Source organism: Buteo buteo, chromosome 22 (assembly GCF_964188355.1).
Source record: "Buteo buteo chromosome 22, bButBut1.hap1.1, whole genome shotgun sequence".
Lineage (NCBI taxonomy): Eukaryota > Metazoa > Chordata > Aves > Accipitriformes > Accipitridae > Buteo > Buteo buteo.
In genome coordinates this window covers 14,377,051-14,404,476 of record NC_134192.1, presented here as the reverse complement: position 1 = coordinate 14,404,476, position 27,426 = coordinate 14,377,051, and the positions used below count along the sequence as shown (strand labels likewise).

The 27,426-nt window shown below is 56.3% G+C and overlaps 3 protein-coding genes across 7 annotated transcripts in view; 2 read left to right on the top strand and 1 right to left on the bottom strand.

Annotated features, from left to right (window-relative positions):
• The first annotated feature begins 3,174 nt into the window (after positions 1-3,174).
• On the top strand, positions 3,175-4,953 carry GJB1 (gap junction protein beta 1). The gene is made up of 2 exons (XM_075053882.1): positions 3,175-3,279; positions 3,986-4,953. The coding sequence occupies exon 2, from the start codon at positions 3,998-4,000 to the stop codon at positions 4,835-4,837; it is 840 nt and encodes a 279-aa protein (XP_074909983.1). The 5' UTR covers positions 3,175-3,279; positions 3,986-3,997; the 3' UTR covers positions 4,838-4,953.
• Positions 4,954-5,366: 413 nt separating this feature from the next.
• LOC142043113 (gap junction alpha-3 protein-like) lies at positions 5,367-6,669 on the top strand. Its single transcript, XM_075053881.1, has 2 exons — positions 5,367-5,498; positions 5,755-6,669. The coding sequence occupies exon 2, from the start codon at positions 5,773-5,775 to the stop codon at positions 6,667-6,669; it is 897 nt and encodes a 298-aa protein (XP_074909982.1). The 5' UTR covers positions 5,367-5,498; positions 5,755-5,772.
• A 600-nt stretch (positions 6,670-7,269) lies between these two features.
• The window catches only part of ZMYM3 (zinc finger MYM-type containing 3), a 34,001-nt gene continuing 13,844 nt past the window's right edge, over positions 7,270-27,426 (bottom strand). For 3 of the 5 annotated variants that reach the window (XM_075053859.1, XM_075053860.1, XM_075053861.1), the window contains exons 5-25: positions 27,036-27,327; positions 26,427-26,604; positions 25,803-26,015; positions 25,050-25,200; positions 24,374-24,489; positions 20,712-20,798; positions 20,231-20,381; positions 19,477-19,649; positions 18,888-19,053; positions 15,070-15,128; positions 14,494-14,662; positions 13,777-13,892; positions 13,451-13,625; positions 12,747-12,893; positions 11,818-11,921; positions 11,250-11,418; positions 10,977-11,128; positions 10,397-10,511; positions 9,247-9,501; positions 9,042-9,159; positions 7,270-8,628 (exon numbers count right to left, since the gene is read on the bottom strand). In XM_075053859.1, the coding sequence (XP_074909960.1) occupies positions 8,430-8,628; positions 9,042-9,159; positions 9,247-9,501; positions 10,397-10,511; positions 10,977-11,128; positions 11,250-11,418; positions 11,818-11,921; positions 12,747-12,893; positions 13,451-13,625; positions 13,777-13,892; positions 14,494-14,662; positions 15,070-15,128; positions 18,888-19,053; positions 19,477-19,649; positions 20,231-20,381; positions 20,712-20,798; positions 24,374-24,489; positions 25,050-25,200; positions 25,803-26,015; positions 26,427-26,604; positions 27,036-27,327 (3,305 nt within the window). In that variant the 3' untranslated portion in view covers positions 7,270-8,429. Of the gene's footprint in view, positions 8,629-9,041; positions 9,160-9,246; positions 9,502-10,396; positions 10,512-10,976; positions 11,129-11,249; positions 11,419-11,817; positions 11,922-12,746; positions 12,894-13,450; positions 13,626-13,776; positions 13,893-14,493; positions 14,663-15,069; positions 15,129-18,887; positions 19,054-19,476; positions 19,650-20,230; positions 20,382-20,711; positions 20,799-24,373; positions 24,490-25,049; positions 25,201-25,802; positions 26,016-26,426; positions 26,605-27,035; positions 27,328-27,426 lie in introns of those variants that run through there. The other 2 variants (XM_075053862.1, XR_012653944.1) reach the window with 2 other exon arrangements.

The following is a 27,426-nucleotide window of genomic DNA, read 5'->3' as shown; positions in this document are numbered from 1 at the left end:
GAGAGCCTGTTCTGCAGCACACTTTTCCTCCTGGCAGCAGAGGTGTTTCAGCAACGGCTGGAGCTTGATTTCCTCCATTGTACCAATGCAGGCTGCTGGGCTGTGACATCTCTGACCCCAGCAAGGTACCAGCAGCTGTGTCAGCCCATCCCTCCATCCAGATGTTGCCCTGCCCATCTCTTCAGCTTGTCTGTGTTCGACATAGCCTCGAGCTCTTCGTTGCAACTTCAGACACCAAGTTAGTTAACGTGATTAACAAAGAGCCCATTTCTGGTCCACGTGGTCGCGGACAGGGCAGTTTTCTGAGCACTGGAGGCAGCGCTGGCCCCGGCTGCTTCGTACAGCCTGTCCTTTACCGCTGGCTTTTGCACAACAGTTTTGCCTACTGCGAACGGGCGGCGGTGCCCGGAGGCTGGGCACGGCGGACAGCGGCAGCGCCGGACAGGCGAGGGTGCTGCCCGCGCTCCCGCCCATCCCCGGGCCTCCTGGTCCTCCCGTCACCTCCCGGTGAGGACACCGGGCGGGCACCGGCCCGGACAGCAACGGCCCGGGTTCCTCCTCCCTCCTTCCTGTTTTTGTCTGCATTTCTATTACATTTTTAGGCGGATTCCCACGCATTGAGCCCCCGCCCCGGGTGCTGCCGCGGGCGGGGGCGGCCCCGGCGCCCCCCGGCCCTGCCCGGCCCGGCCCCGCAGCGCCACCTGCTGCCGCGGCCGGGCGCAGCCGGCACGGCGAGCGGCGACCACGCGCGGCCCGCACTGCCCGGCCGACCCCGGCCTGCCTCCCGGAGCCCCCCAGGGACCCCCAGCCTGGCTCCCAGTGCCACCCCCCCGCCCCAGCCTGGCTCATGCAGTCCCCCCAGTGCTTCCCCCTACTTAGCCCAGCCCACAAATCCCCCACTGCCCACCAGCCTGCCCCCCCCCCCAGCCTGATGCCCCCAGCCTCGCCTCACTAGCCCCTTTCCCATACCTCCCCACCAGTCCGCCCCCCGACACCTCCCAGTGCCCGCCCTCCGCCTGCCCCCTCCCCGCACCCCGCTCCGGGCAGGCCCCCCCCCCCCCGGTCCCCCGGTGCGTCCCGGACCCCGGGTGCGCAGCCGGGGCGGTGCCGGCGGCTGCGGCCGCTCCCCGCCGGGCCCTGCTGACTCAGCCGGCAGCTTATCGTGGGCCTCACCCGCTCCGCACCCCCGGCGATCCCCGGCCCCTCTCTGCCCACCACCCCCGCCACACTGCGGGGAGACCCTCTGTCACCCCACAGTGCCACCCTGCCATCTTCATGCGGGGGACAGTGGGACCACTGCCATCCTCATGCAGGGGATGGTGTGCAGGGTCCTGCAGCCCACCCTGGGGCCCCCAAATGTGGGGCAGGGTCGCCACGTCCCAGCACACTGCGGCGCCGTGCGGGGTGCTGGGCGGCGGGACCTTGGAGTGGGGCCGTTAGCTGGGTTAATCGTTGACAGGCTGTTTGCCTTTCCTGGCTGCACTTTTAGACAGGGGGTTGGTGGCTCCCCAGCGCCCAGCCAGCAGCCTGCAGCAGCAGATCAAGGTGCTCCGGGTGCTGGGACTGCCCAGAGCTGTTCCCCCCGGATGGAGAGTGGGGCTCTGCCATGGTGCATGTGCCCAGCTTGCAGGGGATGTGGTGGGGAGGATGCTCACAGCAGGGGAGCGTGGCCAGGGGGACCACAGAGCTCCCACGGGGACCATCCTGGGGGGCTGGCCCTGCCTTAGTGCAGTGGTGGCCCCTGGGCTGTCCCCAGGGGATGCTTGGCAGTGGTGGTGGGTGGTGGTGGGTGCCTTGGCAGTGTGAGCGCAGGCTGGACACACCTGTGGTATTTACTTGGCAGGGAGCAAGTCCTGGAAGGAGCAAGGTTGTTTGGGAGGGGATGGGGGTGACGTGCCAGAGGGCAGTATAAAGTCCAGGGTGCTGTGCTGGAGGCTGAGGCTGCTGCGCTCCCTGAGAGCTTTGCCTGTCCTGCTGCTGAGGTGAGAGCCTGGTGAGCACAGCACCACTGTGGGGGCTGCCACACGTCCCCCAGCCGGGGGGGGGACTGGGGGGTCCAGGGTGGGGGCTGCAGAAGGGCTCTGCCATGGGCCAGGGAGGGCAGGGAGCTAGGGGTGCTGGCCACCATGAGGGGAGTGGGTCAAGGAACAGAGTGTGGCCTAGGCACCAGCTGCCCTCCCCGCAGCTTCATTGGAGGGTCTTTGCCCACTACCATTTGCGCAGCTCCAGGTGCTGGCACCCTAGGCTGAGGGGTGGAGTTGGCGTTTGGGATAGCATTGTTGCCTCCCCACCCTGCAGGCTCCCAGCTGGTAGGTTTTAGAGGATGTGCTGCTCCCCACCTGAGGCTGGGGACAAAACCCAAAGGACGTGGCACCATCCCCACATGGATGGTGCACAGCGTGATGGTGTGGCTTGGGACACCAGCCCTGAGGGACATGGGCACAGGGGGTCCACAGGTACAGGGGCTGTTGCACTTACCAGTGTGTCCGAGCAGTGGGGCAGCGTCAGTAGCCCCCTGTCCTGGGAGAGGAGCACAGCTCCTGCAGCACATGTTCTCAGCACTGAACGCAGCCCCCGTTAGCACACAGCCAGCATCACCCTGGTGACTCCCATGTCCCTAACAGGACGGGGCACATGCAGGGCAGCTCCAGGGACCTCGCAGCTGTTGCTGCTGGCACCAGCCCCCTGGCAGCAGAGCCTCAAGGGTATGGTGGCACCCATGGGGGCTGTACCCAGCACACCCAGCCCCGCAGGTCCCCACAGACTGTTCAGTGCCACACTGGGGAGCAGCCAGGCCCCAGCTCTGGTGCCGTCTGTGTGGGATTGGCACACAGCTGGGCTCTGCCATGCATCCTGGGGAAGGGACCCCCAGGCACCCCAGGTGGCTGTCCAGTCCAGCAATGCCTGTGGCGTGGTCCCACCAGGCAGAGTGACGAGCACCCCGTGGCTGGCGGTCGGGGGGGGGCCCGCAGCCGTGGTTGGCGCGGGGTGAAGTGGGAGTGGGTGCAGGGCCAGGCAGCGGGAATGCAGCACACAGGCACTTTGTTTGGTTGGGGTGGGCGGAAGTCAGGGCGTTGGATCTGAATGCTAAAGTGTGTTGTTCAGGGGCCGATAAAGGCCCCATTGTATGTAAATAGTTTATAAAGCAGCATATGACTTCCAGTGCAGGGCAGTGGCGGATAGAGACGAGGGCAGGCGGAGCAGAGCTCTCCTGTGAGAGATATGAGACCTTAGAGGGGCCACTGGGGACAGCTCGCGAGGACCCTTCCTCACCGGCAGGTACGCGCCGCCGGGACCCTCCACACCAGGGGCAGCTGGAGGGCAGGTCCCAGCCCAGAAGCCTCGTGCTCGGGGTGGGAAGCAGCTTCTGGGGCTGCTCAGTGCCAGTGGGGCAGGGGTCTGTGCTTGGGGTGCAGGGTCACCCCATGCTCCCCAGGCAGGGACGGCTCTAGGAGGGTGGCAATGCATGGCTGTACCAGGGGTCCCCCCAGCTCGGGGGTCCCCAGCCCCACTCCTGCAGGGAATGGGGCGATGAGGGACAGGTCAGGGAGGTGCTCGTGCAGAGGAGCCATGGAGCTCCTTGGGTCCATCCCTAGCCAAAGAGCTCAGCGCCGGGTGAAGATAGGGGGTCCCTGTGGAGGTATGGGGCTTCCCCCCCATCCTCTGCAGCAGCCGTTGGTTAGGATCCCTGTGCCAGTGTGGGGTTGCAGAGCAGGAGTAGCTGACACTGCAGGGCCAACCGGTCTCCTACCTGCTCTGGCCAAAATGCTGCCCTGAGCTGTGACAGCAGTGGGAGCCATGCTGCTGTCCTGCCATCCATCCATCCTGCTGTCCACCTACCAGGACTGCGGCAGCCAGTTGCTCCCAGGTCCCTCCTGAGGCTGCTGCCACCAGGGCCGGGATGTGGTGGCTCTCAGCCAGGGGTCCTTCCTGCTCCTAACACTGTCCTGCTCCTAACACTGTCTCTTGCTGCTTGCTCCTGCAGACGTGAGGAGCAATGAACTGGGCTGGCCTCTACACGGTGCTGAGTGGAGTGAACCGCCACTCCACTGCCATTGGGCGCATCTGGCTCTCTGTCATCTTCATATTCCGGATAATGGTGCTGGTGGTGGCAGCTGAGAGTGTCTGGGGGGATGAGAAATCCGCCTTCACCTGCAACACCCAGCAGCCTGGCTGCAACAGTGTTTGCTATGACCACTTCTTCCCCATCTCCCACATCCGTCTGTGGGCCCTGCAGCTCATCCTTGTCACCACACCGGCCCTCCTCGTGGCCATGCACGTGGCCTACCAACAGCACCAGGAGAAGAAGTTGCTGGTGCTGACGGGGCATGCAGACCCCAAGCACATGGAGGAGGTGAAGAAGCACAAGATGCGCATATCGGGTTCGCTGTGGTGGACGTACGTCTGCAGTGTGGTCTTCAGGCTGCTCTTCGAGGCTGTGTTCATGTACATCTTCTACATGCTCTACCCTGGCTACCAGATGGTGCGGCTGGTCAAGTGTGAGGCCTACCCCTGCCCCAACACTGTTGACTGCTTCATCTCCCGGCCCACCGAGAAGACCATCTTCACCGTTTTCATGCTGGTCACCTCCAGCATCTGCATAGTCCTCAACATGGCAGAGCTGGTCTACCTGGTGGTGCGAGCCTGTGCCCGCCGAGGCCAGCACAACTCCAACCCCTCATCAGGGAAGGGCTCCTTCTATGGGCACAAGCTCTCCTCTGAGTACAAGCAGAATGAGATCAACCAGCTGCTGACAGAGCAGGATGGCTCCCTCAAGGACATGCTGCGCCGCAACCCCGGGCTGCAGGAGAAGGGTGACCGCTGCTCTGCCTGCTAAGGCCAGCGCCATGGGGGCCCCAGCCCTTGCCCCCACCCCACAGCCACCCCACGGCCCTGTGCTGTCCCTGTCCCATGGGACAGCCAGGAGGGCATCTTGGGCCATTAAATCTCTGTTCTCAGGCACTGCCTCCCTCCTTTCTACTCCGGCTGGGATGTGCCAGGGGCTTGGGGTGCCAGTGTGGGGTGCCCACCCGTGCACCCTAGCCCAGGTGGATGCCACCAGGGGTTGCGGGGGCTGTAGTGCCTGGGCTGGGCTGGGGCCATGGCTGTGGTGCCCTGGCAGCCGGCATGCAGGAGCAGTGACCCCTGGGTGGCATTGAGCAGTGTACAAGGGCTCACGCTCCCCCAGCACCAGCCCCTGCAGCCCCGCATATATTTAGAAAAGTGTCCAGACCAAAAATAGAGGGAAAGAGTTTCCCCAGTGGCTGTTTCATCTGCCAGTCACAGTGAAAGCCAATGGGGCATGCAGCTGCCTCATGCCCCAATAACCCCTTGCCCGCCGTCAGGTGGATGGACAGACAGAGCCGGGCAGGCCTGTCCACACCTGGCTGAGGAGCAGGGGACCAGCCGGGAAGGGGCCCTGCAGCATCCTGCATCACCCTGCTGAGGGGAGCCAACAGCGCAGGAACACCAGGCTCTGCCCTACGCACCCGCCAACGGTGAGGGGTCCCCATGCCGGATTGCCACTGCGCTGTCCCCCACGGTTGCTCCCAGCATGCCAAGGCTGCTTTCTACCAGAGGTCTTTGTTCCCAGTGCCTTCCCTGTGACAGGTTAGGGGGTCCCAGGGGACGCAGGGTGGGGACACTCCAGGGACAGCCCCAGGTTGGGTCCCTGCACACCCGCCGGGCGGGGGGATGGGGTGGTGGTTCAGCAGGTTGTGGGGTGGTCGTGTCTGGAGGGTGGCTGTCTTGCAGGGCACTGTGACGCGTGCCATGGGGGACTGGAGCCTGCTGGGGCGGCTGCTGGAGAGTGCCCAGGAGCACTCCACCGTGGTGGGGAAGGTCTGGCTCACTGTCCTCTTCGTCTTCCGCATCCTGGTGCTGGGGGCGGCTGCTGAGCGGGTCTGGGGTGACGAGCTGTCTGGCTTCTCCTGCGACACGCAGCAGCCTGGCTGCCAGAATGCCTGCTACGACAGCACCTTCCCCATCTCCCACCTCCGCTTCTGGGTCCTGCAGATCATCTTTGTCTCTACCCCCAGCCTTGTGTACCTAGGCCACATCCTGCACCTGGTGCATCTGGAGGAGAAGGCACAGCAGCAAGCAGCAGCACGGGCTGGCAGTGGGGCCAGGCGGCAGCGCCCCAGGCAGCCCCAGCTCCCTGTGGGGGACACGCGGGGACAGGTCTGCATGCGCGGGGCCATCCTGAGGACGTACGTCTGCAACGTCGTCTTCAAGGCTCTTTTGGAAGTGGGCTTCATTGTGGGCCAGTACGCCTTGTACGGGTTCCAGCTGAAGCCCCTCTACACCTGCAGCCGCTGGCCCTGCCCCAACACCGTGAACTGCTACATCTCCCGGCCCACTGAGAAGACCATCTTCATCCTCTTCATGCTAGGGGTGGCCTGTGTGTCCCTGCTGCTCAACCTGGTGGAGATCTATCACCTGGGTCTCACCAAGTGCTGGCAGGGGCCAGGCCCCAATTCCCGCATCCTGCCCAGTCCTGGTGGCCCTCTGGGGACCCACAGGACCCGCGTCACCCTGCCCAGCAGTGGCAGCCCCGTGGCTGCTGGCAGAGCGCCTCATGGCCTGGCACCCCTGGGGAAGGCGGGTACATGGCTGGGGGGGGCCAGTGGGTCCCACGGGAAGGCGCGAGCTGCAGACCTGGCAGTGTGAACGTGGCCTGCTGGGATGCTCAGGGATGGATGATGCATGGGTGGCCACAGTTGTGGTTCTGTCTCTGGGCCCTGACAGGCTTGTGGCATGGACCCCGTGGCCAGCACAAGAGATAGGCATGGCCCCAGGGATGTGGCTTGGCTGCTCCCCGTGCTCCTGGTAGTGGGGCTGAGAGTAGGGCTCGGCTGGGGCAGGGTCCTGTCAGCCCTGGGGGAGCAAATAAACACCCATTGCACCTCACTCGACTCCTGCTCTGCCCACGGGCACCGCGGCATTGCTCTCCGACCGGTCTGTCCCACCTGGCCAGGGCAGGGCCACTGCTGGGTTGGGTTGGGTGGCAGCCCTACTGGCAAGGGACAGGCAAGGAGAAGCAGGGCAGGAACAGGCAGGGCATGCCAGGCTAGCACCAGCAGGCACGGGGTCAGGGGCCATCATAGCATGCCAGAGCTGGCAGCACACTAGGGGCCAGACACGGTAGGAAGCACAAGCAGGCAGGGATGGACAGGAGCGAGGTGCACGGCAGCAGTGGGATGCTGGCCCTGCTCTCCTGCAGTGCCCATCCTGCCTGCGGGAGAAAAGCAGGGGCTGCCAAAAGTCTTCTGCATCTTTATTTGAAATGAATGGTTTCCAGAGACACAGGGTTAGTCCTACCGCCCTGGCATCACTACAACAAGACTGGTGAGTGGCTCACTCTCCACATGGACACAGAGAACAGATGGCCCCGGGCCAGGGCCCAGAACAATATATACAGGCTCAACAGGAGACCCATGTACAGCTCAAGAAAACTGACCAGAACACAAGGAGGGGCAGGAGGCAGCAGGGAGTGGCACAGCCAGAGCCAGGCTTGCCCTGGGCAGGGCGCCAGCACCCCACTGCTTTGGGAGGGAGGGGGAGGCCAGGCAGAGGTCCTCACTTCTGCCAGCAGCTGCCCAAGCCCCCGGCCAGAGTGGAGGGACCCACTGATGGCACCTTGCACTGAGGAGGGGTATTACGCTAGGATGCAGGACAGTGGGGACAGAGGGGCAGCACTGGCACAGACCTGTCTCCATCAGTTTTCCACAGACTCAGGAAACATTGACAAAATTGAGGGAGGCAGCCCGGCTGCATTCGAGGGAGGCATCCTGGTGGCAAGGCTGGGTCTCTGCCCTCACATTCCAGCACCAGCTTCCTCTGCTCCCCAAAGCCAGCCCAAACCTCTCCCACCCCTGCGAACAAGCCCTCCCCCTGACCCCAACAGCTCTCAGGCTGCTGATGGTCCTTCCCCACTGGCTTGAAAACACCATGCTGCTGCAGCAGCAGAGCTACCGTTCCTGCCATGCCACCCACAGCCTTGTGAGGGGATGCTAAAGGAAGGGGGAATTAAAAGCCTCGGGGCTGCTGGTCCCAGACAGCACTCTGCCCAATGGTGCGGTTCCTGCACTGGGGGAGGGGGGAGGGTAGAGTCAGGGCTGGGAATAGCAGGGGACAGGGCTGGGCAAGGGGAGCTGCCTTGGGGGCTCTGCCACCCCTGTGCTGTGGGGACTGGCCCCAGGGAAGACGGCTCACCCAGCAGCCAGGACAGGAGGCAGGGCTGAGCGCAGGGGCCATGTATGTAGGAGAGGCCCGTAATGAGCAGGATGTGATGTCCAAGTCCGGTAACGATAGACAGTGCTGCCACAGCACTATCCCCTCCCATGCTGCACGGCCCCAGCCCTGCAGCAAGAGGCAGGGAGACGAGGTGTCCTGGGCTGGAGCACAGCCAGCCCGGCAGCACCTCGCTCTCAGTCCATGTCGTCCTCCAGGCTGCTAAGCCGACTGTGCTCTTCGTAGATCTCCCTCACGGCCAAGATGCGGTTCAGCATGCTCTCCAGCATGCTCCGGTCCATGGGGATGACTGAGTACCAGAGTGGGGACTCGGCGATGCACGACCGTTCAGGCTGCAAGTAGAATACATCGTTGCGGTTCCGCAGACTCTCTGGACTGTAAAGAGAGAGGAAGGTGAACCCTGGGATATCAGCTCCAGGGGCTCAGAAAGCCTGGCCTGCACTCATGGTTATCAAGGGGGGCTCAAGGCTTGTCACAGCCTCTCATCCTTCGGCAGGACAAGGACACAAACTGAGTCTGCAGCTCCTCACTCAGGACCAAAGTCCCTAATCAGCCAACCACCACGACTCATACTGCATGCTCCTGCCTGGCTGGAGAGAGCCAAGTAGTGGAAGGGGCTGCAGAGAAGCATTCTCTCAGCTATGGTCTATACAAACAGCACAGACCCTAGGCAAGGCTTTACATTCAAGTACAAATGTTTGGAGAGCAGCAGCCACTCCACAGGGTCCCATCAAAACCAAGAGGTAGCCCCAAAATGGCACATGCCCTTTCTCCAAAGAAAGCCTCACCATTTGGAGAGATAAAACTCATAGAACTTGACTGGGCATCGGAGTGGGTTCATCCTGTTCTCCCGCTGCTCCAGCATCGGTACCTCCTCCTCACGCTTCCGCTTTCCAGAGCCACTATCTGCAGAAGGGGAGAGAGCAGGATCATGGCTGGGACCTGATGAGGGAGGCAGGGGGAGGGACAGAGAGATGCTCCATCAGACCCTACCTCGGCTTTTCTTCTGCTTGGCAGGAGCATAGTAGCGGATGCTCACCACCTTTGTCATGCCACGGGCCGTGGTGCACTTGCGAGACTGGCGCACCACGTTGGTGAAGGAGAGCTGCATGTGCTCATCCGCTGTCTGCAGCCCAAAGAACTTGGTGTTGAAGAACATGAGGGTGTTGAGGAGCACGAAGGGTGAGTAAACGCCCAGCTGCTTGCACTCCCAGAGGTGCTCCTCCTCGACACGTGAGAAAACTGTGTCTGCAACACACAGAGGAAGAACCAGGTCACATCAACAGTGGCCTTGTGGCAATCCCTTCACCCTGCCCAGGCAAACTCACTGCAAAAGACTGATGCTTCACAACATCCCCTTTTCTATGAGGTTACTTCTCCAGAGCCATCAGCAGAGCTAGATGCTGGCTCTGCCCAGCCACAAGCCATCCCAGAGTGCAGCCAAACCACAGGCCAGAACCCAAACCAATCCTAATTGCTCATCCCTATAGATGGCCACAAAGTGAACTCTAGGTCAGTGCTCCACCAAACTCAGTGTGAGATGAAGGAAAAGCAGCAGGCAAGACAGACACGGCCAGCTCCTGCCTAGACACACAGGTCTGCAGCCAAATGCCTCTGACTGGGACAGCCAGTATGCAGAGGTGAGGCTGGATCTGTGAACTAACCAGTGACAAAACACAGAAGGGAAGGCAGCCCAGATCACAGCCATCACGAAAAGCCTCTGCAGAGCTCTAAGTTAGTCCCCTCACAAGGCAGCAGCACAGCAACCTTGGCCAACAGTTAGCACAGTGTGCAGGGCTTGCCCATGTGCTGGGAACACAAAGGCATGGGCCAGTGTGCCTCCTGGCTTAGTATCCTCTTTGCCAAAGGGCGGAGACATCACTGTGAAGTGTTGTAAAGATTCAAACTGTCCCAGGACACAAAGCAGCTGTGCTCTGCTCCCAGCTACAGTGACTCTGGGCAACAGAAGCTGCTGGCTCCACTGTCAGTATGGGTCAGTACAACCCCTGGACACAGCAGGACTGTGCTGCCTATGGCAAGAAAGAGGGTTGAGGCTGGGGGAGCACAATCAGACTGGAGGATCCAAGGCTAGACACACAAACTGGGTGTGTGTGGTGACTGAAGGTACTCTGGAAACACATACTATTTGGTAAGATTGTGGGTTGCCAGCCGCTCAGGGACTTGTTCAGCTCCTGCACGAAGGTCAGGTAGTAAAGGTCTGTAAATATATTCACCATACGATTGTTCTCGAGCAGGTACTAGAAAGGACAGAACACACAGTCAAGAGAGACATGGCAGCACCTGGAATGCAAACCCTCCCCAGAGAGCCCAGGGCACATATGCAGAGCACCCCTCCTTGTACAACCAGAGCTGCAGGGCAGAATCCTAAAACCAGCCACTTCTGAGAGCTGTGAGAAAAACCCCAGAGCATGACAAAGCAGACTTGGTGCTGAAGAAGGGACTGAGTCTGGGGAGATGTCCCAGCCCTCCTCAAGGATGAGCAAGAAGAGTGCAAGGCTTGGGAATAGCTGCCACCCTACTCACTGGGCTTGGAACAAAGACCAAACCAGGTAGGCTGCTATCCTGGGGTGAGGCACTGAAGGACAGTCCAGTGAACCTCTCTGGGTCCCCAGAAGGCAGAGTAAAGGGCACAAGCTCCCCTCACCAGATCTGACCCCCAGGTCTGGCTGTGGAGGACTTGAGGGCAGCAAGACCTCCCTCACCTGCTGGATGCCAAGGCAGAGGTAATAGATACTGTCTGGTTCGTAGCGCTCCCCATTGGGCCGTGTTATCTCCTTGACAAACTGGGCCAGGCCGTAGTTAAGCTCAGCTGCTGTGCAGGCCAAGATGTCTTCCTTGATCCTCATGGGCTTGGCTATGGAAACAAGCACAGCAGCCTCAGACAATAGCCTGCAAGGCCAGGAGCACCTCAGCACCCTGGGACCCAGCTTCTGGGAGGTTTCTGCCACTCCACCCCATCCAGACAGGGCTCTTACGGCCAAAGCGTAGCTCCTCTCCCTTGCTGGTCTCTCCCCCTGCATACTTGGCTTGCACCCAGGACTTCCAGGCATTCACACCATATGAGTAGTTCAGCACTGTGCAGCTGGGCTGGCTGCTCATTGAGTCCCGGGAACAGCTTTCAGAGAGCACCAGACGCTTCTGCCCCTGCAGAGAGGTGTACTGTGAGACTGGGCACCTACCTGGGACAGATGCAAGAGCCCTGGCCACCCCTCAGATCTGCTGACTGCCAGCTCCCTCCCAGTGTGTCTGTGCCCATGCCAGTAGGCATCCTTCTGCTGACAGCCAAGCCAACAAGGCCCATTAGTTATGAGGACCACAGGCAGGAAAGAGGCCAGCTCTCACATGACCTGTGGCATTCAAAGCTCCTCCAAAGTGACAGGCAAGTATTTTAATTCAAGGAGTGGCCCACAGGCCAGGCATGCCCCGAAGGGAGAGGGCACAACCACCCTAACACACCAAAGCCTTCACCTCGTATGTCCCAGATGGCAGTTCTCACTCCAAATCCAAAGAGCTATAAGCAGGCATTACCCACACAGAGCTCACCTTTCGGACAGCACGAGGCAGATCTTGTTCTGTGGACACATCATCTGGTCCCACTAGCCCACAGTCAAAGAGGAAGTCCACACTGGGGTTGATGTCTAGAGGGTCTGAAAGAAAACACAGGGAGAAGGGCTCAGCTGAGACTTTTCATCCTGTCCCCTGTGCTCGTCTGGTTCTTACAGCAAGGTGAAGAGGGAACACACAGCCCAACACTTCACACCCTCTACCTCTGCCTGGCATGAACTTTTAGCCACAGCCCAACAAAGGAAATACAGCTCTGGCAGATGATGCTAAGCTCTCTCAACTAACCAGAGCCTCACATTCTCCCCTCTGACAGTTTTTTGTTTGTTTTTCAAACCCAAGGAACATTCCTCATCCCCTTGTGCCAGGCCAGCACTGGGGACAGCCTGGCACAGGCACCCCAATCCTCTGTCCTTTGCTGCTAGCATCCTGCCTCACCACTGCTGTGCTCCTGCAAGTCCCTGCCTCTTCTTCCACCTTCTGCCCGCTAACAGACACACAGCAATACTGCTTTCTTCCTGTCCAGGTCTCCCTGCTGTCTCCCTGTCATGCCCTGTCCAGGTCTCTCTCTCACCTTGCTGGATCCTCTGAAATCATCATCCATAAGCACAACAGTGCCGCTGCCCTGCTTTTTGTGCTGTTATAATCAGCTTCTCATTTCCCCTTCTCTGCAGACCCGTGTTTGCAACAGGTCAGTTAGTCTAGACAAACACATGCTCCTTCAAAAGTGGTGGTCTCCTCACCCCTGCTGCAGACTCTCAGTTCCTGGCCTCAAGCCTGGTCAGTCAGAGGGCATGGGGAGGTAAGTTCACACAGCTCTTAACGCTGCTGGCAGCGGTCAGCTGATGGCAGCGGGGAGGACCCTGCTGCAGCATGAACAGCCCTGCATGCCTGCTTCACCCAGCTCTTACTCTTAGGGAAGTCAGCCTCCAGATCCTGGCCCGGCTCATCGAGGACATTTGCCATCTTGACAGCCATAGCCAACACATCATCCCGTGCTGGTCCAAACAGATCACAGTCCTCCAGGAGACCCTCTGCACTCTGGTTACTCACCAGGTCTGCAATGCAAAAGCAGATCATAAATCCAACTTTCAAGAAAGCCTTTTGTCTGTTTTCCCTGTGACAGCTGGAAAATGAAGTCAGGCTCCATGCAGCACAGTCCTGTGTTCAGAGCAGCCCCATGACATCTGCGCTGCCCAGATTTCCCTGGACAGCAAGACATTAGATGTTTGTCCTCTCCCCAGCCACAGCCCTAGTCACTGGGGCTTGAGGAATGCAGCCCCTAACTAAAAAGACCCGTGGGGTCTGGACTGCTAGTCTTCTGGATGGGAAGCTGCTTTAGGTAAGACCCTGAACAGCCACCTGAATAAACTAACAGTGCTGCACATGTGCCACAAAACTTGCACCTCCAAAAGGGACAGTGGCAGACACTACTCCCTGCTGCAACTCTTCCCTCCTGATACCTCCTCAGCAGAAGTTGAGGACTTCCTCTTCCCTGCTCCCTCTTCAAAGGCTTTGGGAGAGCTGTGATCCAGGCAGATGCTCTAGCTCCAAGAGCTGGCAAACGCCACGTGATCCCAGCTGTTGGGCGAGACCAAGCCATGGCAGAACCTACCACACAGGTCCGAGGAGGCCTTGTCCAGTTCCTCAGCCTCTGCAATCATCTCGGCCATGGCCAGGATGTCAGCCTCTAGGGGATTGGAGGGGATCTTCACCTTCAGCTCCTCAATGGTCTCCACAATCTTATCTGTGCTCTCCAGCGTGGTGGGCAGGAACATTGGCACAGGCACCTGTCGACAGCAGCACACCACGCAGAAAACCGACACTCAGCTGACTGACGTAAAAGCAGAGGCAGGAGAAGAGGACAGAGAAGCAGGGAGGCTGCAGCAAGGCACGATTGAGCCAGTAAGAGAACACGAGTGAGTGGAGTGTGTTGCTTACCGGGACAGGCATGGAGAAAGGCACAGGTACTTTCTGGCAGTACATATGCATAGGCACAGGCACGAAGATCGGGACGGGGATTGGCAACACAATCACCTGGGGCTTCCAGTCAGCCTCTGACAAGAGCAAAAGTACATCAGTGAGCTTGCTCCCAGCAGGTCTTCCACCCAGCCCCACTGCACACTGTCATGCCCTCAGCCATCCAGCATCATGGCCCTTCCAGCCACCAGCTTCTGTGGCTTATGGGCAGAGCTGGAACAGCAGCAAGCCAAACAGCCCTGCAGCAAGAGAGGCTTGCCTCAGCCAGAGGTGCAAGCCCTGCTCTTACATGGCGTTGCTGAGAGGTCTAGTTGCCTTGCATATGCTGCAGACCATACACACGTGCCTGACAGGAGCTACACAGTGGAACCTGCTCAGCAGATGGCCCCTCAGACAAGCTGATGATGTCCAGAAGAACAGCAGTTGTCCCACAAGAGGTGGGATCATGCTGCAGTGCTCTCTGCATCTCTCCTTTTGCTGCTGATGGAAATGGGCTCCCTACCTCCAGCCCTGCCATGTGTGCTCTGCACTGCCCTGAGACTCCTCAGCACAGTGCCAAACACCCAGCTGCTCTGTACAGCATTTCAAGCTGGATTCACATTTAGTCTGGATCAGGGACGTGCCACTTGCCTTTCTAAAATGCCCCTGTAATCCTGCAGTTATGTCTTGTTTTCCTACCTGTCTGACAGCCTTTGGACTTCATTTCTATCTTGCAGGAAACGCCCCGGTTCTGCATCAGTGGTTTACACATGGCAGCTTTGTTTTTCCGAGGGGTGGCTGGAACTGGAGGGGGTGGGAGAGGAGGTGCGGCTGGAGACATCTGCGCTGAGGATGTCTTTGCCGACAGCTGAGGAAACACAGAAAGCAAGAGGTTGGTGTCCACCTAAGGCAGCACCCACCTCTTCCCAACCACGGGTACTGCTAGAGAGAGTCCCAAAGCACCTCATGGAGCCTGGCAGTCCTCAACACACAGACACACACGCACATGAGCACCATGCAAAGAGGAGCCAGTGCCACAGTGGCAGGCTATTCTGGAGCCCACTGATTCCCGGGGAATGGTTATTCTTCCCCCTTGCAGGAGATACGCTGATGCTGCCCTCCCCAGCAGCTCTTATCAGCTCCCACTACCCAGACATCTTAAAATGCATTGGTTGTAGAAGAACAGAATCTCCCTGAACAATGGCAGATCTGTCCTCTCTTTGGGGACAGCCCCTTTGTGCTATCTTGCAATCTCCTACCTCCAACAGGCCTTACCATGTTAGTCTCTGCCTTCTGTGGGGAAGGGGCAGGTGGTTTTGGTTCTGAAGTCTGACCTGTAAGAGAAAGCAATTACTAAGTTCAAGAGCTCCTGGGCCAACAGGTCCCAGTGCTGGGACAGGAGGTGGCAGCAGCCAGAAGGCAGGGACAGGCTCCCCAGAAACTGCTCCTGGCCACTCCAGGAACAGTTAATGTTTCCACAATCTCTAGCCCTAGCAGCTCAGAAGACACTACAACTCCAAAATCAAGTCATTCCTATGTCATTTTGTGCTCCCCTGCAGTCCACCCCATCCCCATCACAGCAGGTCAGGAGAAATCCCAGCCCCTTGTAGAGAGAGGAATCCAGGGCTCTATTCCCAGCTCTGCTTGTTGGCTTGCTGTACCGAGCCATGGCCCCTCCCTGTGCCTCCATCTCCCTGCTACAAGTGTCTTGGCAAAGTGCTTCGAGATCCCTAGGAAGAAGGTGACAGAGCTAGTAGTAGCATTATGAGAGATCCCAGAAAGCAGAGAGACAGCTTTGCCCCAGTCCTAGGGATGCAGTCCATTCCCCTAAGGAAAGAGGGGATCACCTGCAGGTAAGAGGGACATGTGGCAGACACTGGTCTCAGGTGGTGACATTATCATCCTGGCTTGGATGATAACTCCTGCTCATTTGCTCTGCAGAGAACCTGCACCCATCTCAAAGGCTGATGACCGAAAAGAACACCTTCATCCAAATCTCCTGTGAGCCCTGGTTACCCATGTGGCTGGGAAAAAGAACTGCCTTCTACAGCACTGACTAACCGTGGGCCATGCATGAAGGAGACTCCTGCAAGGAAAGCAGCAAGTCTCAGCACCCCAGGGGAGTTGCGGGTCTGTTTGCATCTCCTGCATACAGATAGGCTCTCCAGGAAAGACCCAGACTCCCAAAGGTCCAACACATGGGCATTCACACTATGCAGATTTCCTCTGTCCTGAGGAAATGCAGGACCGCTCTTGAGCAACTGGAGGCCCAGCAGGGTCCACTTGCTGACCACCACAGGGGGACAGGTAAGTTCCACTTGGAGGAGATCCCCTAGCCTGCAGCTGAGCATTCAGCCATAGGATCTGCAACAGTCTCAATGGGTCCAAGAACTCCCCCTGACCAGCCCAAAGTGGATGGGCAGCCGGTCTAGGTGGGAGACATCAATGGCTTGAAGGAGAAAGACAAGCTATGGAGTATGAACACAGTTTCTGCTGCAGCAGAATCAAAAGCAAACTTGATTGCCCCACAGGCCAATGATTTAGGACTAAGGGAAACAAGATCCTCCTGCCACAAAGCTCCATGTGCTACAGATCCAGGCTTCCAGGAAAGCTCCAGCTTATTCTTTACTCTCATCCCAACACCAGCAAGGAATTGTCAAGGCATTGCCTGCACGAACTTTGACTTCTGGCCCTCTACCCTCTCCAGCTGGATGGCCCTGTGCAGAGCCAGTTCCCCTTGGAAGTCTTTGGGCACAGTTCTGTGGCAGAAGCTCCTCAATCCCTCGTTATACAGACTGTTCCCAGCAAAGAAATGGCCACTTTTATCATGAGCAAGCACTCTCGGCATCACCAGGTTGGCAGCAGCCACTGGGTCACAGGAATGAATGGTTTAGGCAACCACTGGCTGCAAGAGAAGAAGCAGGTAGTCAGCTGCTCTGCCCAAGATGAGTCTGAAATGCCTTGTGAGCTGGCAACACAGCTGCCAGGTCCACAGGAGACCCTGGCTGGACCAGGCAGAAGCTGCTCCTCACCACGCACTGACAAGCTACTCCTCCTGAAATCCCCTGCACAACACGCTGGGCTGGAAAGCTCTGTGTAAGCACACAGCAGGCCCTGGCTCCAGCACCCTTCCTTCGCAAGCTGAGCAGTATGCCACAGTCCCGGGACAAGGATGTCCACAGCTGTCCCACAACTGGCAGGGGATAGATGTGCCAGAATACACAGAGGGCCCAGTGCCACCAACGGCATTCACCAAGCAATGACAGCTGCTGGGGTAGCCTGGAGTTTGAGCAGAGCTGAGCGTTCACCCTTGCTGACAGGCTTTTCCTTGGCTGCCCTCAGAGTCCTCTGCCTCACAGGGCACATGGAGAGGCAGCTGTGGCATGGTGAAGGGTGATGCCCCACGTGCCAGACAGCAAAGTTCTTGGGGGCCTCCAGAGATGTGGTGAGGGAGGACCTCAGACTCTCGTGGTCGGTAGTGGTGAAGGTACTTCTCAGACTTGTGGTCCATGGCTCCAAGGAGACAATGGCCAAATGGTGTGAAATATGCTTCCCTCTGCAGGCAGAGCTTGCTTGCTGTGCCTGCATCCCAAAAGCAGTGTTACTGGTATCTCGCATGCAAGATGCCTTGAAAGCAGAGGACAATTGGAACAGCACGGCTAGGGCTGCGGAATCACTTGGTGAGCTACAGGAACCAGCAAGTTTAACACCTCTTCCTCCCCTGGGCAGCAGAACAGTCTGTGCCCCATCAAGCAGACTCCCCCTGGGCACTCCAATGCCAGCAGAAACCAACAGTTCCTTATCCACATCACACCAGTGTGCTGCTACTTGAGTCGTCACCTCACACAGCCATTTATGGAGCATGGCTCTTGGAGGGCAGGTTGGGACTCCCCTGGCTGGGGGAACCTGCTGCTTCTGGCAGAGCAGCTCTGCTTTGCTGTCTAAGCAGCACTGACATCCAGGGCTTCCCCAGTCTTGCAATCAGCCCACTGCTGTCAGGAGAGGAACCAGGAAGAGTCTGGAGATGGAGGACGAGGTCTCTCACAGGAAGGTCCTCGTCTTCATTTCCCCTCCTTGGTGCACCCTAGTCAGGGTTTTACACCTCATGGAATCCCAGGGAGGACAGCAAAGCCCTGAGCCTGTGATGCAGGTATCTGTCGAAGCTTGATGCACCGAAGTAAGTCCCCACCATAAGCTGCAGGCATTTTAAACTAGATCACACAGATTACCTAGAAGATCATGGCCTATGAAAGACCAAGCAGAATGAGACCACATGAGTGTCCGAGGGCCAAGCGATGTCTTGTCACTGTCACTAGGAGCACCTTCCATCCTGAGGGACCCCAAAGCACTTTGCAATCTTCCATAAGCAACTGTCTCAAATTAATGGAAATGGGGCAACAGGCAGTGAAAATCTCCTCTCCAGCTGGAACTCCACGGATGCAGAATGGGGTTATCCGGGACATGGGGTTGGCAACTCCCCAAAGCCGCAGCGATCTTTTGGTAAGTGGTAGGACTCCAATCTAACATTGCAAGACAGAGTGCCTCAAGCAGCTCAGCACTCCCTCAAGATCATTCTAGGTTCAGCTCTGGCTGAGGAGAGCCCACCTACAGCATCACCAGCACCACTTCCTGCAGCACCCTGCATTTTCCTTGAATGCTTCCCATCCAAGCACTGACCTGGCCCAATCCTGATTAGCTTATGAGATCTGAGAAGGTCACAGCTCGGAGGTGGTGCAGGGCTGCAGGTGGATTATCATGCCAAACCACGCTGTCCCCTAACCCTGTAAATCGAGCTCTCCGTTGGCAACATGAGGATGTTAAATCCCTGAGTATCCTCGCTAAGAGTGTGAGCTACAGGCAGCACGCTGGCACCGGCTCCTCCCGTCTGGGCCCTGTGTGTCATAGAACCATAGACGTTAGAGATGGAGAAGCCCCATTAGGTCCCACTCCGTCCTTTCCCCCCCAAGGGCCAGTGCAGGATTGTTCCCTAGCGTCTCATCCAGTCCCGGGCAGGAAGCTTCCACCCCTCGCTGTTCAGTCTTCCCTGTGTCTCAGACTGAGCTATGCAGGTCCCCTCCCTCCCTCCTACTCACTGTTCAGCAGGCTCTCGGGCCCCTTCTGCGTGTCCAGGTTGGGCTGGTTCTGTTGATTGTAAAATCGCAGCAGACACTGCTGGTTGCAGAAGTGTTTGATTTGCCCCCGCCAGTGGATGGTTTCCAGCAGCTTCCCCTGACGCTTGCAGGCATGGCACCGAGCTGCCTAAAGCCCGCATCAGCAGGAGAGAAACAACGAGTAACTAACCACACCCCCTCTGAGTGCAACACAACTCTCCAGTGAAAGGTGCACATAGCAAGGTGCTGTGAGCTTCCCCACAGCAGTGCCCTGCCAGTGCCAGCCGGGGACTCCAGCGGTGCGAACTTCTCACAGCAGCACTAGCCGCGGATCCAGCACTGTGAGCTTCCTCAGTGCAGTGCTCTGGCAGGATCAGCTGGGGACTCCAGCTACGTGAGCTTCCCCGTAGCAGTGTCCCGTCATTGCCAGGCAGGACTCCAGCAGTGCCAGGTTCTCCGCAGCAGTGCCAGCCAGACTCCAGCAGTGCGAACTTCCTCAGTGCAATGCCCACTTATCTGGATGCCGTGCCCACCACAGCACTTAGCACAAGCTGCCAGTGCCAATACTGACCTTGAAGTACCAGAGCAAGTATTTGCTTTTGCAGTCTTCACTACAGAAGTCCCAGGTGCTGCCCTCCAGCTGCTCGGTGACCGCCCGCTGGCAGGTCTGAGAACAGTAGGTGCAGGTGATGCAGCACAGGCCCAGGTTCTTGGTGAAATCCTGTTTGTAAAGAAGCACACACCCTGCGGAGAAACAATAGGAGTGAAACCTTCCCAGGATGAACTGGGGGCCTCCCTGACCCAAACGTGACCAGAATCCAGGTCTGCGGAGACAACAGAGCACACGCAACACACTGTAGGGAACAATCCAGCACTGGCCCCTGGGGCTGGGATAAGATGGGACCTCATGGGGACTTGCCATCTCTCACCTCCATGCTTCTAGGAAGAGTCTGACTCCAACCTCCTGTGTGCAGGAACCCAGCAGGCAGGGCAAGGCCAGGTCAGGCCAGCCCAGACGCAAGAGCGTAGAAGTGCATGATGACAGGAGGAGCGGAGCTGCCACCTGCTGTCTCCCCAGCCCCCAGAGAGAGAAAAGCTGTGAGAAAGCCCTCCCCAAGGACACAATGAACGGTAAAGATCTTGCCCTAGGGCCTGGCCGGACAGCAAGCCATCCCCACGACAGTCCTCCCTGCACTGCATGGCAAGGCTCTTGCCCCAGGGCCTGGCTAAGACAGTCTCCCCTCTGTTCCTCTCCATGCTCTCTTCTCCTCCCCCAGCATGGGCTGGCATGGGGGCTCTGCCTCTCCCGTGCCTTCCCTAAGTACCTTCGCTGCAGAAGTTCTTCTCTACTCCAGAGAAGCGGATCTTCTCATGCAGCAGCTTCTCCTGTTTGCAGTGCTCACACTGAGACACCACCCCGCGCAGTCGCTTGAAGTCCTCGCAGCAGTCCTTGCAGCAGAATTGGTACACCTTGTCCTGCCAAAGAGACCGCCACCGGTTCAGCCAGGCTGGCAGGAGGTCCCCACGCTTCTCAAGGAAGTAAGAGCAAGACTACAGGGCTGAGCCAAGTTCCCAGCTCTCCTGGCATGGGGTTTGGCAGAAACAGTCTCCTCCTGCCCTTTTGACATCCTGCAGAACATCAGGAGAGCAGCACTCAGCGCGCGGTCTCCAGGCATGTCTCTGCAGCTAAGGCATTCAGAGCACTGGTGCAGAAGGAGCTCTGCTTTGAGTAGGGAGAGGAAGGAGCCCTGCAGTCCTCACCAGGGTTGGCCTCTACCTCAACATCCCCCTGGGGAGAGTCCTCACCTGCCAGTCTAGGATCTCCGGCTTCCCGCTGAAAAGATTGTGGCAGTAATGGCAGTTGAGGTGGATCCCACCTTCCGGGCTGGTGCGCTGCAGGAGACAGAGACAGCTCATGGAGGGAGAGGCACACAGAGGGCAGCGAGCACCCCCTTCGCACTGCCAACACATCCTGCTTCCTCCACCATTCACAGCAGTCCGTCTGCCCCTGCTCAGACCTGCACTTGCTGTACTTGCTGCCACTGTCAGTGACCCACAGCCAGGCCATCAGATCATGTCTCAAGCTCCTGGAGAGCAGATTCTTGAGCAATTTCACTTTGCTTCCAGTGTACTGGGTCCAGCTCTTCTCAGAAAGGCAAGCTTTCAAGTTGCCACCCCTCTGGATTTGAAAACATTAAGAGATGGGGGCTCCGCTACCTCTTCTGAGAATTTCTTTAAAAAATCTTGAAGCATAGGTGCCTGGTTTCTATTTTCAAGGTAATGCAACTTCAAAATTCAAGCAGCCATTCTCATCCCACCTTCCTCTGCTAGATTAAACAGCCATTTAGCACTTGGTGTCTTGTCCACAAGGGTATATTTATTAATAGTCATCTTCCTGGTTTTCTTTCTGATAATCTCAGATAAGGTGCTCTCCGAGTGCTTCAGTACATGCATTTTTCAAGCCCATATGTAATTTTTCTGTCTTTTTTCAGCATACTTCAAATTTTTCTTCAACATTGAAAATAAAGTGGACATCGGATGAACATCCTTCCTACCTGTGCAACATTCTAGGTAGCTCTTTTGCTCCATAGCTCCCAAACTTTAACTCCCTGTTCCTCTGCTTGTACTTGCAATAACTTAATTAATCCTTCCCTCTGTGGCTGTAAACTTAGACGCTCATACTGAACAGTTTATCTGCTGTAATTCCAGGGCCTTTTCAAAATCCTTACTTTCCCAGGACTTACATCCCCATACTACTTGAGTAAGGCTGATATAGGATCTTGCACTTAACTGTGTTTAAGCACACATTAGGAGGAACCAGTCTTGTCAAGCAATCCAGTTGCTTTGCTTTCTATGACTGCCCTGACCTCAGCATGAGCTAACACTTCACCAATTTTTGTTTAATCTGCAAAATTTTATCATGCTTACTTTGACTTTATTGCCAGATGACTGATGAAGATGTTGAACTCCTTGGGTTTAATACTGATCTCCACGCAGCCATCTTGAAACACTCTCTTGAGTGGTTTTTCTTTGACAAGTGTGTTCTGAGATTTGCCAGCAAGACAGTTCCTAATCCAGGTTATGCATGGGTTTACTCATATGTTACAGTGCTGATTTTACATGGCAATAATTCAAGTTAGGTGAATTAGGTGAAGTCACTGGTGACTGGAAAAAGGGAAACATCGCAGCCATTTTTAAAAAGGGTAGAAAGGAGGACCCTGGGAACTACCGATTTATCAGCCTCATCTCTGTGTCTGGGAAGATCATGGAACAGATCCTCCTTGAAGCTATGTTAAGGCACATGGAGGACAGGGAGTGATTCAAGCCAGCCAGCATGGCTTCACCAAGGGTAAGTCTTGCCTAACCAACCTAGTGGCCTTCTATGATGGAGTGACTACATCAGTGGACAAAGGAAGAGCTATGGATGTCATCTATCTGGACTTCTGTAAGGCCTTTCACACAGTCCCCCACAAAACCCTTTTCTCTAAATTGGAGAGATATGGATTTGATGGATGGACTGTTCTATGGATGAGGAATTGGTTGGATGGTCGCATCCAGAAGGTACTCGTCAATGGCTCAATGTCGAGATGGAGATCAGTGACAAGTGGTGTCCCTCAGGGGTCTGTATTGGGACCAGAACTGTTTAGTATCTTCATCAATGACAGACAGTGGGATTGAGTGCACCCTCAGCAAGTTTGCAGATGACACCAAGCTGAGTGGTGTGGCTGACACGCCTGAGGGACAAGATGCCATCCAGAGGGACCTGGACAAGCTCAAGAAGTGGGCCGATGTGAACGTCATGAGGTTCAACAAGGCCAAGTACAAGGTCCTGCACCTGGGTTGGGGCAACCCCCAGTATCAACACTGGCTGAGGGATGAAGGGATTGAGAGCAGCCCTGTGGAGAAGGACTTGGGGGTACTGGTGGATGAAAAGCTAGACATGAGCCAACAATGTGCACTCACAGCCCAGAAAGCCAACTGTATCCTGGGCTGCCCAAAAAGAAGCGTGGCCAGCAGGTTGAGGGAGGAGATTCCGCCCCTCTACTCTGCTCTGTTGAGACCCCATCTGCAGTACTGCATCCAGCTCTGGAGTTCTCAGCACAGGAAAGACATGGACCTGTTGGAGCAGGTCCAGAGGAGGGCCACAAAAATGATCAGAGGGATGGAACACATCTCCTATGAGGAAAGGCTGAGTGAGTTTGGGTTGCTCAGCCTAGAGAAAAGAAGTCTCCAGGGAGACCTTATTGTGAACTTTCAATACTTAAAGGGTGCTTATAAGAAAGATGGGGACAAACTTTTTAGTAGGGCCTGTTGCAATAGCACAAGGGGTAATAGTTTTAAACTAAAAGAGGGTAGATTCAGACTAGATGTAAGGAAGAAATTTTTTGTCATGAGGGTGGTGAAACACTGGAACAGGCTGCCCAGGGAGATTGTAGATGCCCCATCCCTGGAAACATTCAAGGTCAGGCTGGATGGGGCTCTGAGCAACCTGATCTAGTTGAAGATGTCCGTGGTCATTGCAGGGGGGTTGGACTAGATGACCTTTAAAGGTCCCTTCCAACCCAAATGATTCTATGATTCTATGATTCAAGTCTTATGAAGTCTACAACTGTAAAAACTCTACAGCTACCCTACCAACACCATGTGTGATCTCAATGAAGGATTACATCAAGGTTTTATAAAAAAAAAAAAAAAAAAAAAAAAGCCCCCCAAAACCTCACCCAAAAATCCCCAACAGGAAAACCACAAGAAAAAAAACAAACCCCAAAATGAAATGCTGCAACTGCCAGTAACTAACTCTCTATCTCTAGATTCTCTAAGTTTTCTCAGTTGCCCAAGGCATGTCCTGGCCTAAGCTTCCCAGGTCTTCCTGGCTGTTGCTTTGTTCTTTGACCACTGTACAAAACTAATATTCTTCCAGTTGCCTTTGAATACCATAAACTTTTCATATATGCTGAAACTTAACATCAGAAGATTAAAAACCACCAGTCAAGCCTTTCAGGATTATTAAACATGAGGCATCCAGGCCTGCTGGTTGTAAATTTTTAGACAACACATGCTAGAGGACTTAGGTTCCACAGTGACACCTGGCTCAGAGGGCAGCTCTGCCCCTCTCCACCCCACTAGCAGGTGCCCGCTGTGCTTTGCTAGTTTACTTGTGCTTTTGCTCGTGCCCCCATAAAGCCACTATATCCCAAACCACTCATGCAGCACAGCTCTGCACTGCACTCCCACTGGGCATAACCTGATAGACAGGAGTGAATTACAGCCCACCTTATCCCAACAGAGGAAGGGGGAGATAGGGCCAAGACTGAGTTACTGGCAATTAGTTACTGCAACTCTTGTGCTCCAGCAGAGACTTTCTTATGGACCCTCCCTCAGGAGCCTGAGGAAGGTGGAGCCCCTGCTAAGTGTGAAAGGAGGCATGAGCTCTACAGCCCAGCCCAGAATGAAGGATATTTCAGTACCTGGAATTTGGTCCAGCAGCTGGGGCTGCAGAACTGGTAGACAACCCGGTCTGTCTTGTTGTAATAGCAGGGTTCAGACAAACTCTTTCTGCAGAAGCTGCAGGGTCTAGGGGGACCTGATGAAACAGATAGATAGGAATCGGTGAGGGCAGCAGCACAGGACGTGGGATTGGTTTCTGAGGATGGCATGCAAGCTACTTACTCATCCTCAGTCTGTCAAGCTATTATCAAAAAGCGAGGGACAAGAACATCAGGAAACTAAGAGCACCAGATTCTGCTAGGACAGAAATGTTAAACACAGATGGAGAGCACAGCGGTTCAAGGAAGTGACCCTGGCTCTACAGGAATTTGGACAAAACAGGCTGCAGTACTTGCACCCATTGCTGGACACACCCTGGTGCCCCATGTAATGGAAAGGGCAATGGCAGCACAGAAAAGCACTACAACTATTTCCTGCATTCTCAAGAACAGCAATGTACACTACCCCTCAGTATTAAGACATCTACATGCTGCAAGTGTTCCTCCCTCTCCAAATCTCCTTTCAATTGTGTCACTGTACTCCTCCCCAGGCAAGCAACATGCCTTCTTTCCAGTCTCATCCACAAGCAATAAATAGTACCAAGGAAGGAGTTAAGAATGGAGAAGTGACTGATTCCCTGTACGCAGGTGCTCTTACCAACCAAGCCTGACTGCTTCACTTTGTGGGAGGTAGTGCAGCAAATGGAGCAGAACAGGCCCATCTTGCCACTGCGATCCACGTTGGGCAGCATGTCAAAGTTCTTGCACAGCGTCTTGCACCACATGCATGGGTAGACCCGAGTATTCTTCTGCAAACACAGAGCAGAACAGAGCTTCCAGGGAGACCATCACAGCCGGCAAGGTCCGACCCTCATATCCCACACTGCACAACTGTATTCACCACAGGGCAGCTCTCCTGCAGGGAACACCTGATGCCAGAGCCAGGCTCATAGTCTGCAGGTTCAGGTGGTGGCAGCAAAAAAGGCTGCCTTTGGCATCTCACCTTCTCATTTCAAGGGTACCCTGGCTGGAATACAGAGCTTGGCAATCCCATCAAGATGGTTAAGTGAAGTCTGCTCAAGCCACAGAGGAATATATCCAGCCAAGCTTTGGGGACACATCCAAAAGAAGCCAGCCCACGCTCACTGAATGTACCAGTGTCACCGCACAGTCCAGCTTACTGAGTGCTTGACCTGTGCTCGGATCCAAGATGGGCCCCACGCAGAATAAATAAATTCTGTTTGCCTGCTTCAAAGTTTCTCCACAGCAATCTCTTAAATGTTTTGTCAGCAGTAAAAGGCCAAGGAGATTCAAGTCACCTGCTATTGCATAAAGTGCCCTGTGCCATACAGAGCAAAGGAGCTGTGTGCCCACGGAGACCCCCCCACCCCAGGCAGCTGGCTCCACACACCTTCTTGTAACTGTTGAGACAGGCAGAGTTGCAGAAGCGTTTTTGCTGGCCTTCATGGAAGAGGTACTCCAGGGGCAAGCCCTTGTTGTAGATGTAAAGTCCGCAGTTGTCACAGCAGTTGGTTTTCAGCCCCTTGGTGGCCCGAAACTTGGTGAAGCAGGCGTCGCTGCAGATGCGGTGAACCACATTCCCATTGCTGACCTCATGCTGGATCTGCAGAGACATCATTGCTGTCACTCCCCAAAACCACCATGTGCCTCATTCTGACACTACTACCATGGCCCTTGGGATAATAGGCTGTTACACTAAAACTCAGGCAAGTGCCATACTGGAAGCTGGTGTGGACTCAGGCTGGTCTCCCTTGTCAAAAGTCAGCGGAGCAATTGGGAGAGCAATGACCTTCAGGGCGGGGAGAAAGCAGAAGCCTTATTTCTTCTGCTGGAATAAGGGCTGGTTCACAGTAACAAGTATGGACCTGGGAGTGAGCCCAAGCCAGCTCAAGGGCTGAGGCCTCACACCACAGGAGAACGTGGCAAATGCACTGCGATGGTCCTAGGCAGGGCCAAGTGCTGCAGGTCACAAGCACCTCATCCAGGACATGGGAAGGACAAGGGGTTTGTTTACCTCGCCAGGTCTGTGGCAGACGCTGCAGCGGCTGGTGTCTGAGGCATCTGCAGACTGAGGTGCTGGTCTGTGCTGCTGGGCCTCGTAGAGGGAGAGGCAGACAGAGGTGCAGAACTCATGGAAAGAGCCACCTGAACCAATCTGGGCAACCACAGAGTCCTTGGTGTTCCAGATCTCCCTGAGGATCAGGAAGGGATGTGTTAGTGCAGGGACACACCAGTCCTGCCATGAAGGGACAAGTATGGCACAGGACTTTCTGGTGTCTCAAAAGGGTGGCAAGAAACTGTCTCACAGCAGCTTCTGTCCTGGCCCAGATGGGTGGTGCCTGAAGATGGAGCATGCAAAAGGTTGTTTTGAGAGAAGGCTGGGATATGGGGCATTGAGCCTGGGGACAGGCAGGGAAAGGCAATAATGTGAAGGGGGTGTAGGGAGCATGGGATATGTGGTGTGTGAAGGAAGACTGGGGCAGCAGTTGGCAGTGGGCAGGAGTGATATGGGTGAATGGGAAGCATGAGGGTCACAGGGATGGGGACTGGCAGGTAGGGCTGTGGTGCAGGTGAATGGGGTCACAAGCACAGGAGCATTGAGGAAAGGGGAATGAACACACACTTTTTACAGAAGGTGCATATCTTCTTGCCAGGTGGTTTTTTTGAGAAGGTGGTGAGACAGGAGCTGGAGCAGAATAGCTGAGGGAGCCCTTTACGCTGGTAGGCAGTTTGGCCCTTCTGCAGTGGAGTCCGGCAGTTGGCACAAGTCATCTTGGTAACAGTAGAGCGGGCAGCTCGCTGAGCCATCTGAGTGCGTAAAGACATGCGAGTGGAGCGTCGGGTACGAAAAGGAACAAAATCCTCATCGTTGGGATCATCCACCATTGCATCAGAGTCTTCGTCAGAGACCGGAACTGCAAAGCAGCAGAGAAAGATGCACAGAAATCCCTCATTAGGAACTGAGACAGAAACCTCTGCCATAAGACACATGCTGGGGCTTTCTGATGCCACCT

What these genes read in the sequence shown, in the direction of transcription:
- GJB1 (XM_075053882.1), top strand. Translation starts at nt 3,998, where the DNA reads ATGAACTGGGCTGGCCTCTACACGGTGCTGAGTGGAGTGAACCGCCAC.
- LOC142043113 (XM_075053881.1), top strand. Translation starts at nt 5,773, where the DNA reads ATGGGGGACTGGAGCCTGCTGGGGCGGCTGCTGGAGAGTGCCCAGGAG.